Below are 11,324 nucleotides of genomic sequence, written 5' to 3'. Positions count from 1 at the left end.
ATTTATTCAGCTTTAAGATGATGGATAAATGTCAGTTAAAAAAAAAGACTCCTAGACTGTTTACTTTCTGTATTAGTAATATGCATTGATAAAACAATTTGGGCAACATTAATGTCAGTATTTGGATTTATAGTTGCATCTCTGACAAATATTTATTTTGTTAGCTAATATGCTTTAGGATGATGGATAAATCTCAGTTTTGTTTTCCTGATTAAGATCGCTTAAGATTGGTTTTGAGCATTTTTGAATAATAAGCTTTGATAAAAACTTAATTTGGACAAAGTTAAAGTTGATATTTTGGATTTATAGTTGCATCTCTGACCAATATTTACTTTGTTATTTATTAGCTAATTTATTCAACCTTTAAGATGATCAATAAATCTCAGTTTTTAAAAGACCCTTAAGACTTTAAACATTTTTAACTAGTAAAATGCAATGTTAAAAACTTTATTTGGACAAATGTAAACTTAGTATTTGGAATCATAGTTGCATCTCTGATAAATATTTATTTCATTATTGTTTAGGTAGTTTATTCAGCTTTAAGATGATCGATAAATCTCAGTTTTGTTTTGTTTTTAAACTGACGCTTAAGACCCTGAAATTTTGTGATCTGGGACATATAATACACATTACTGTCCTGTTCAGGTTTTAATAATTAAACTGCTTCTAAATCACCAGCATCTTACTATAAATGTACATCTCCAAGCATATCTTACATCTTCAAGAGGGCTTTATTTTGCATCATACGTTCAAAGCATTCAAGACTCATGGCTGAAACCTGCTGATACAGCAACTGACTCATTACTTCAGATTACTCATGCTTTACACTTACATAAATCCAGAAACAGACTCACAGCGGCAAAACTAGCTAGCAAGAGATGAAAAGTTGCATTTTTAAAAATACCAAAATCAAAGATCTTCAAAAATGAACTTTACTAAGCTTTACTACATTGGGAGATTTTTTATGTCTACTCCAAAGTTTCGAGACATTAGGATGTGACTCAGTGGATGATACACTCTCTCTCTCATCATGAGACATAAATCAGCACTTCCTAAAAGCCAACTAATTAAAAGAGGGCTTTCCAACATTACTGATTCACTCAAAGATTACACTCATGGACTCAGCGTATGCTACGTGCTAGTGTTTAAATGACAGGAGAACATTGATATGAATTAAGTGAAGCAGAAACATCACAGTCGGTTCATATCAACACTTCAGCAAGCTTAGACAAGCCTCTCAGGCTTTATTCCCAGCAACTTGATTCATCATTCCAATGCACTTTTAATCTTATCATCAGAAAGATTCCCACATGAACTTTTAACACTTCAACAATCATTGCTGTATTCTTTAAAAAAATATATTAAAATCTCACAAAATAAAATACTTTTCACTATACACTGTATGTATAAAAATCCTGGTTGTCTTTCATTTTTAAGCTGTATCAAATTAAGCTTATAAATATATTGAACTTGTACTATGTTAAACTGACTTAAAACAGCTTGCCTAACTTATAAAATTAAGTTAGAACATGATTAACGTAGTTTAATAACTTACAATGAACTAAAAACATATGATGTCATGACTAATTGATCATATATATTTTTCAGTGTAGACTGACATCTTCTCCTGACCTGGAAAGCACAATAACCTAATAAAGCAGAAATATATGCGACTTAACTCAGTTATATGATCACTAACCAACATTTTTAGCTTCATGCAACATATTACAACTTTCACAAAATGTATCCCACTTCAAAATAATCCAAAGTATTGCGTTTTTGGATGCAATACACACTCAAAAGTGAATGAAATCAGTTGAAACAACACAGTTTTAAGATTTTTTTTGGGGACAACTTAATTGTTTTATGTTCCATCCATTTATATTTGTTAAAAAAAGTAATATATTAACTTAATCGGTTCGTAGGATTGTGTAGAACCCAGCATTTTTAACAGTGCATGGTTGAATTTAGCTGTATCCCATTGCATTCGTTCAAAAGAAATCAAACTCCTTCAATATACAAAAATACTAACTCTTTTTAAACTTGTAAAGAAGCATATGGCTGGTAAATCCATTAAAAAGCTAAAAGTGAGGAGCAGCTCAAATCAAACAAAACCACGTAGCATGCCCTCAAACCTGACAAGCTTGTGTTCATGTTAACAATATAAACCCATACAAAATACAAAACCCAAATTCAAACATACATACTCTTTAGTTTGCAGTCGATCAAGCCCCCTCCTACAGTCTTTCAAGTGGATGTTCTTGTGTGCTTCCCTGTCCTGTTAATGCTCTGAAGGCTCCGCTCACTCTCACATTGTTTGTGAGTGAGGAAATATAGTGACAGCTCTCGGCCAATGGGAGGAGAGCTGCTTTGCACCTAAGCAGGTGTGGCTCCTCCCACTCTCTCAGCAGTTCATCATTAGAACAGACACACAAAAAATGAGTCAACAAGGCCAGGATACTCAGTCTGGGAATCCCACATGATTCCTGGAAGTGAGCAGAAGTCCCCTCCTTCATGTCCGGCTCATATTTCAGAACAAAAATGAAAGAGAAATATAAATTAAATATATAAACACGATTATATATTGGGTAAACAGTATAAACAGTGGGTTGCTTTTTTGTTGTTGACATTTTTACTTGAGATTCTCATTAAGTTCTCACGTCTCAACAATAATATAGCAAAAGCTGTGGGGTCCAGTGGAGTGTCTCTCAGAGGAGGGTCTTCAGGAGTTATCAGGCTCTGGATCAGTTTCACTAATCCCAGTCACATGAAACCTGGCTTGAGAATGTAAAAGACATTCCACAGTGTTAGACTTTCACTACATATTATCTGGATATTTGTTTTAGATACTATTTGACATGCTATTTTGATGTTTGCTTCAAATTAATTAAATTTATCCAGTTAAATTAGAATTTTGCATATATAGAAGGCATTTTAAATGCATGTAAAGTGTCGGCTTTAATGTTTCGAATTTTATAACTTTAAAAAATCTAATGAATCTGTAAAATGAAGTTGACAAAATGTTTTAATATGAAAAGAAAATGGGTAAAACTATATCATCATTCAGCGTATATTAATGTAAAGATTAAACATTAATCTGTTTTTTTTAAAAGTTTAAAGGAAAGGTTAAATATTCTTTAGTTATCTAGCAATATACATACATACATACATACACACATATATATATATATATATATATATATATATATATATATATATATATATATATATGTATATATATATACATACATACATACATACATATATATATATATATATATATATATATATATATATATATATATATATATATATATATATATATATATATATATATATATATATATACACACACACACACACACACTCACTGGCCACTTTATTATGTACACCTTACTAGTTTTTGCATTCAGAACTGCTTTAATCCTTCATAACATAGATTCAGCAAGGTACTGGAAATCTTCCTCAGAGATTTTGGACCATATTGACATAAGAGCATCACACAGTTGCTGCAGATTTGCCAGCTGCGCATCTATGATGCAAATCTCCCGTTCCACCACATTTCAAAGGTGCTCTATTAGATTGAGAACTTGTGATGTGGAGGCCATTTGAGTGCAGTGAACTCATTGTCATGTTCAAGAAACCAGTCTGAGATGATTCACGCTTTATGACATGTTATCCTGCTGAAAGTAGCCATTAGAAGATGGGTATACTGTTCTCATAAAGGGATGGACATGGCCAGCAACAATAGTCAGGTAGGCTGTGGTTTTAACATGAAACCCACACGAACACGGGGAGAACATGCAGACTCCACACAGAAATGCCATCTCTGACCCAGGCAAAGCTCAAACCAGTGACCTTATTGCTGTGAGGCGATTGTGCTACCCACTGTGCCCCTACAATATAGTCTATATTTTAAAATATATATTTTTTTATTTTATAAGCAATGTAGAGATGTGTGCCATAAGCATAATCATCAAATAAATATTACTGAGAAACAGATGACTACAGTGCACATCTAATTTCTTCACAAATGACCACAATCTCTGTCTCAGAGGTTTGTAAGGATCACTTCCCTCAGGCCACATTCACTGCACTACAGTGCTTTCGTCATCGCACTCCCATTCATGACTTCTACAGAAGATGAATCACAAATCGAGGGAAATGTTAGTTCAGCGTGTCAAATCGTGAACAGAATAAAACAGAGGTCGTTTGAATGTGAATTGTTGAAAGCGAAAGTAAGAAGTAGAAGATGTGGTAGAAGTAGAAAAGTAGATGATCGTAAATAAAAGCGCCCCATGGCCAGAAGAGGGCGGTCATCAGCAGAAGTTATTTTGTATCAATATCATATTACATGCGGATGAAGTGTGGATGAGGCATCGAGCGCTTCTCTCCGAGGTAAACAAGTTGAGCTTTTTCGTACTATTTAAAATGAGATTTCATTCATTTGTTTAGAGTACAGCCATTTTGGCGTCTTTGTTCAGGTGAAAACATGCTTTATTTTAAACTTTCAGTTTCTAGCCTATGTTATTAACCCAAAAACAACGTGAGCGCGCGAAATCTTGCAATCATTTACTGTATCAACAATATCTATAACGTATGCTGTTTAATTTTTAAAGCGAAAGTGGGTCAGCAGTTTACATTGTTGTGCATCACTCGATGAAACGACCATGTCTTTGTTCTGTTGTACTTCCCGCTTCTTCTTCATTTAATGGCGTGCGTGTTTTATAAGATGTCTCTTATCGGTTCGTACTAGTAAATGAGACACACTGTGTGATATTAACGATTAAACAAAAACTGACCACGTATGTAGGAAAATGTGCGCCATAGCCGTTTATTGAGTGTAAACAAAGATGACTCATGATAGTAGTGGGGCTTCAAACTGGAAAGTCCCTTACAGATAATGCTAAGTGAGATGCACCATTCACAAACCACCTATAATAGAGGCATTGCAGCACCAGTCGATTATTAACTAATAAGAGCTGTTTGCAATTAACCAGCCTATTTGAAATTCATAACACAGAGCATGTGCTGTTAATAACAACTCATCTATGGGAGGGACTCATTTAAAGTCGACACACTTTCTTCAGCTCAACTCCACCCACGGATGCCTCAGAAACCACAGGCTCGTTTGTTGATTTTATTACACACTAGATACTGTATTTTCACTTGCATTATCTCACAAAACTATTGTATGGAATTGTTGGTTTTATTATCCATTTTGGTTTATGTATTATTGGAATGCCCCAAAATGTAAAATATTAGACTGAGGCAAATCTGGTTTTATATTCGCACATTGACTTTCTCCTTAATGTAATTTGAATAAAAGGCATTCTTTGCTAATTATAAATGGGGAAATCATATTAGCTTCCAATGACTATCAAAGTGCACCATTGTTTACAGTAGTGCTAATGTTGTTTTAAAGTCATACTTCCATGTGATTTCAGATCGTATATTCAAAGTAGCATGTCATAATTTAATGTGCTAATATAAAACCAACTTTACCTCAATAAATATTATGTGCTGTATAGATTAGCTGAAGTTTTTTTCAAAAATGTTTATCTTTTCATATGGGAAAAAGTGTAGGTATATAATCCCCTTTTCAAATAATGGTGTCATACATGCTAAAGGGGAAAGAACGAGCAAAGATCAGAAATTAACAAATTAACCTTAGGGACATTATGGGTAGGCCCACACGGAATCTGCACGCGCAGAATTCAGCAGATTTTCCGCAGATTTTTAGCCCATCATTAATTCTGTTTATTTACTTGAGTAAATGTGTAAGTCTGAATTTATTCAGTTTTTATTCAGTAATTTATTACTTTTTATTTCATATATTAAGGTTTTAGTTATGATACTCCGCTGGATACTCCCAAAATAATTCCACAGAAATCCGCAGATTTTTACCAAAATTCTCAGCAGAAATAGCAAAAAACGTCCGCAGATTCCGTCTGGCCCTGCTCATGGGATTGATTTCCATGGCAATTTTTACCCACAAAATGGGCAGTTTTTATGATTTTTATTTTAAATAATTGGGATAATTTAACCAAAAATGTGAAACTGGTGTTATCTTACTCACCCTCATGTCATCCTTTTTTTATTCAGTACAATATTAGCTGAAACCTGGTCCTTTATTTTTCATAGAGTGCAACTCAATGGCCTTTTGAGCCAAAATAAAATTAGATACTCTTGGCTCATGACGATTTATTGATGTCTTAGGTGAAATCATTAGTATATGTACCTTTATTAATCTATATAAAAATTATGTAAACTAACAGTGTCAGCTCACAGGTGATTTTGCACCCATTTCCTACATTTATCGAATGTTTTACTTTATAAAAACTCCTATGTATCGCTAAGAGCCATAGATATTAAATTTGTTCAGTCTATATGTTTTTTGTTTTGCTTATTTAGATGTTCAAAGTGCTGGTAGCCATTGACTTGCATCTTATAAAGACCAAAGATCAAGTTACAGCAATATCTAATGTTCTACTAATAAAAACAGTTATCTTGGTTGTCATTTTAATAATGTAGATCACCCAAAAAGAATAATTCTATTATAAGTTTCTCGCCCTCGTGTCATTCATTCTTGTTTAGAGTACAAATTAAGATATTTTTGATGAAATTTGAGAGCTTCCTTATTCTCTGTAGACAGCAACAGTTCTGACTCTTTCAAAGTCATCTTCATCAGAAACATTTTCAAAACAGACCATGTGCCTTTAGTGGTTCAATAGCAATATTATCAAGCTACGAGAAGAAACTGTTGAGTAGTTGTTTTGGTTTTATATGCATACAAAAGTATTCTTGTAGCTTTATAATATTCACAGTGAACCACTAAAGGCACATGAACTGTTTTAAAGATACTTTTGTAAGTTTCTGGAAAGATTCAAGATCATTGCTGACTATGTAGGATGAGGGAGCTCTCTGATTTCATCTATCTTCAACCTATCTTAATTTGTGTTCTGAAGATGAATGAAGGTCTCAGGGCATGGTAACAATGTGAGGGTGAGTAATTAATAACATATTTGTCATTTTGGGGTGAACTAACCCTTTAAAATGTTAAATGCTTGATTACAAACACGTTATAATACTGAAGCAGCTTCATTTTTGTTCTTGATTAAAATGATTTTTGATTTTGTTACAGCCTTAATGTTCTGATTTAAGATCAGTATCAAATCAAGCACACAAAAGGCAATGGATGGAGCAGTAGATGGCACCAAGCTCATTCAGAGACACAAGCTAGAGCTATTAGAAGCTCTGAATGAAGATCCAGACTTTCTTCTTCAGCATTGTCATGCTCGTGGCATACTATCAAACAATGAGTACAACAACATTAAAGACATTAACACACGCTCAAAACAGGCACGGGACATCTTGGATTATGTCATTCTCAAAGACAACAAGCATGCTCTGACTTTCCTGAAGTTGCTGAAAACACCAGAAATCCAAGAGACTTTTCCGAAACTACATTTCCTTCAAAATCTGCCAAACAACAAACGCAAAACGACAAAAAACACAGGTATGAGCTTAAATTGTCAGCTATGTTCTATAAATATTTATATATACTTGCTCAATTGTTTGATGTAGAAGGTTTAGATTTCTTTTGAAATTAATATTTAAATCCATAGTTATTTATATTTGACTTTTTCTTGCTCATAATTCGCATTATTGCAACATATGTTTTATCTTCATTCTTGATGGTCATTATCTAATGTGTTTTTTACTGTATTAAAGGAATAGTTTACCCAAAAATGAAAATGTACTCTGTTTTCTTACCCTGAAGTGGTTTGTTTCTTCTGTTGAACACTATATATGTTTTGAAGAAAGCTGAAAACTTATAACCATTGACTTCAATAGTAAAATAAAAACAAATACAATGGAAGTCAATGGATACAGATTTGCAGCTTTTTTTTAAACATCTTTTGTTTTCAATGACAGACGACAGAAACTCAAACAGGTTTGTAATAAGGGGGAGTAAATGATACCAGAAATTTCAGTTTTGGGTGAACTATCACTTTAAGGCCTGCTCACACTTAGCTATACAATAGCTATAGAAGTTTCCAAACTGATGCAAGTTCTGTTTATTATAAGCGTGTTACAGTTTTGTTGTCTCGCGCTTAAATTGTTAAAGAGGGATGGATTTTCATTTTGTCAATATTTTTAAAGTTCATAAACTGGAGAATTTTAAACTTGACTGAACACTCCACCATTTCTTTTTGAAAAGTGCTCATTTTACAAGTCTCCTAGAGTTAAAGAGTTGACTTGAACCATTTTGAAGGCATTTAGCCGATTTTCTATTCTAGCGGAGTCACTTTTAGCTTAGCTTGGCATATTGAATTGAATCGGATTAGACCATTAGCATTTCAAAATAAATAGTTTTGATCACTTTTTTATTTAAAGCTCTTTTGTAGTTATATTGTGAAATAAAACCAGTGGAAATGAAAAATTGCTATTTTCTAGGTCAGTATTATTTATTTATTTTTTATTATTAACAATTTTTTTTATTATTAACAATTTTATTGGCTGATGAACATTCTAAGGTGTGCAGTTATTTTCAGATAAACACACAGCTTAAATAGTTCCATGCGACTATGCTGAATAATTTCAGCTATTTCACAGCCTACAGCAGTCAAAAAACTTCATAACCAAGCAGAAGGCTTTGAATGAGATGCATAAAACAAACTAGTCATACACACAGGAGCAGTTTAAGTACAAAAAACAGACAAATGTCCTCAAATACAACCTCCGAACAATGTCTTAATGTGTTATAATTGACTCCAGTCCATTGAATTATGCAAAAATAATGCACACCACCTCAAGTGTGCCTTATTTACTGATAATTCATCAGTTATTCCTCACCTATTTTAATTTCATGTAATATTTAAGTTGTGAACAGGCCTTTACGTTAACAAACACTGTGTTTATTTCCTGAATTTATTGTGGAACAATTTTAGTTATCTATTGAATAAAGCGTAATTTAACAATTCTGTTGATTTATCAGAGACGACAGCAAAGCGAAGATCGCAAATGGAAAACGATGCACTGAAGGAGCAGCGCCGTGTAATCAGTGAGTCGCATGCAAAACACCTGCTTTGCATCTTGTGTAATGCTTTGGTGACTGAATGAATTTCTACATTACGTCACCTTACAGATTCCAGGATGGTGAGAGAGAGTGAGATGATGAAGGTGGCCGGCTGCATTGGAAACAACTGGAGACAGGTTGGCATAATGGCACTCGATATGACCACCACGACACTTGAGCAGATAGAGGAGGACAACAAACTGCACAAAGAGCGGGTTTTCGCCATGCTGCGGAGGTGGAGCATGCGCGAGAGGGAAAAAGCCACACCTGCTCGTCTCTATTCCCTTCTAACACAAGAAGAGGAGAACGGCATCAACTCAGAAGATCTCAACTTCCTGATGGAAAACAACTGAGGACTTGATTTATGTAGCACTTTGAAAAACAAACCACTAGAGGGAGACATAACTGCTAGTCAGTTATTTTTTGTGTTTTGTTTTGTTGGTCAGCTTCTGGAAATGATTGGGAAACGTCCAAGCGCACTAAGCTATTATGCGGGTATTTGACTTCTCGTTTTTCCTAAAATCCGACCCCATTGTTTGTAGATTATTTGAAAATATGCTTAGATATTTAGCTTTGTTTTTTTAAAGGAGCAGGACTGAGTAAACAGTGTGAAGTTTTATTTCAATATATTTTTTTATGGCATTATTACATGTTAAGCTTATTTCCATGCAAAACATAGCACTTCAGTGTATACGTGCAGCTTTAAATTTTATCCTAATAATTTCAGGTGATACCGTAGCATTCCATCATGATACATTCTTAAAAACAATAATAATGCATTTGCTTTAAGTAAATGAATGTGAAAGCTTTTATCTTAAGTCTTAAAAACTTGAACCGATTCCATGAACAGATAAGGACGTCTGGTGTTTATGACAGAAGTTTTAGGTTCCAATAGAGACCGCTATCTGGCAACATAACGGCAACCTTCGCTCTCTCGGCAAGTATCACGTTGTTTCACCCTGATGCATTTTCACCCTGGGTTTTCACCCTTGTTCACCCTTGTTCACCCTTATTTTGCATGCCAAGCAGGTGATAGGATGGGAGGCGGAGCTTTGTACTATTCCACTGCGAGTTCTTAAACAGCATCAAGTCTTGTCTGACTTCATGGAATCTTTTACTTTTGGAAACATTGTTTTTTTTTATTATTTAATTGATTGCAATTTGATGCGAGAGCAGAGATTTCAAATGTAATGATTATATTAATTGGACTCTTATGTTAAATTCTCCTTGAACTTTATTTGTTTTTGTACTTTATATTTGTCATTAATCATGCTTCTGGTGATGGTTTGTTTCTTTTGTACGAAACTAAAGAGAATTAAATGATTGTCATTGAGATGTGAAAGGTTATGAGGTTGTTTCTTTATTGTTTTATAGCTTATTTGATTGTATACTTTAGATATTTGTCTGATTTACAGTATCTTGTTTATTGTTTTATAGGCTTGAGATATAAAATATGGCTTCTGGAGTGTGGATTTCTGATGCTAAAGAATTGGAAGTCTCTTCAAATGTTTTTAAAATGCGTTTGTTACCTCTGTAATTTCATTTCTTTAGGGTTTGCTTTTATTATTTATTGTGTAGGTTTTGGTTTAGATGCTAGCCAATGCTTCTCACAACCAAAAAACATGCAACTTTTCTTGCAAGCACTAAAAAACGAGCTGTAACATATGTAAAAACATCACCGTGAGGCTGATATCAAAATGGAAAACTTTCAGTGCTGTTTGGTGTTTCAGTTTTTTTAAAGAAATATCAAACAGCAGTCACATACCGCATACAAATGCTCAAAAGTCCCTTTTTCCATAGGAAACCCTTCTTTTAACAGATCCATAGACTTTTTTTGAACCCTGTGACATTCCATTCTACTCTTGTGAGCGAGTGTGTGGGATGATTGTGCAATCTGACAAACATACGTGGAAGGATATATCTTTCTTTCGTCAGCAAACGCAGTCTAATGTGAACTTAGAACAAAACTGCAGGGTTTAGAAGATGTTGAACGTTGTACCTCTGTTTTGCAGCATGCATTACTTTAATGAATGTGTGTGTGTGTGTGTGTGTGTGTCATTATATAACATGTAAAATTGTTATATTGATCTTTCTTATTGGTTGCTTGTATGCGAGCCAGTGTTAGCTCAGTAAATATGCTCGCATTATCAACCAAGATGCAGGATAAAACCAAACCATCCAATGGCTTTGCTGAAGGTAATACTGGAGATTTTCTCAATATGCTTGATTGTGTTACTCTTGT

The 11,324-nt window shown here is 33.9% G+C and overlaps 2 protein-coding genes across 2 annotated transcripts in view; one reads left to right on the top strand and one right to left on the bottom strand.

The window, feature by feature from the left end:
• Positions 1-2,306, bottom strand: part of lima1a (LIM domain and actin binding 1a) — a 38,713-nt gene extending 36,407 nt beyond the window's left edge. Inside the window, 1 exon segment of the mRNA NM_131664.1 lies at positions 2,208-2,306. The gene's annotated coding sequence lies outside the window, so the exon portion shown is untranslated.
• A 2,048-nt stretch (positions 2,307-4,354) lies between these two features.
• On the top strand, positions 4,355-10,426 carry zgc:174906. The gene is given in 4 exon segments (NM_001115057.1): positions 4,355-4,398; positions 7,145-7,519; positions 9,002-9,067; positions 9,152-10,426. Coding segments are annotated over 3 exon segments (675 nt in total). The 5' UTR covers positions 4,355-4,398; positions 7,145-7,194; the 3' UTR covers positions 9,436-10,426.
• The last annotated feature ends 898 nt before the right edge of the window (positions 10,427-11,324 follow it).

Source organism: Danio rerio, chromosome 23, assembly GCF_049306965.1.
Source record: "Danio rerio strain Tuebingen ecotype United States chromosome 23, GRCz12tu, whole genome shotgun sequence".
Taxonomy (NCBI): Eukaryota; Metazoa; Chordata; class Actinopteri; order Cypriniformes; family Danionidae; genus Danio; species Danio rerio.
The sequence above is the reverse complement of the archived record's forward strand: the minus strand, read 5'-3'. Positions and strand labels throughout refer to the sequence as shown.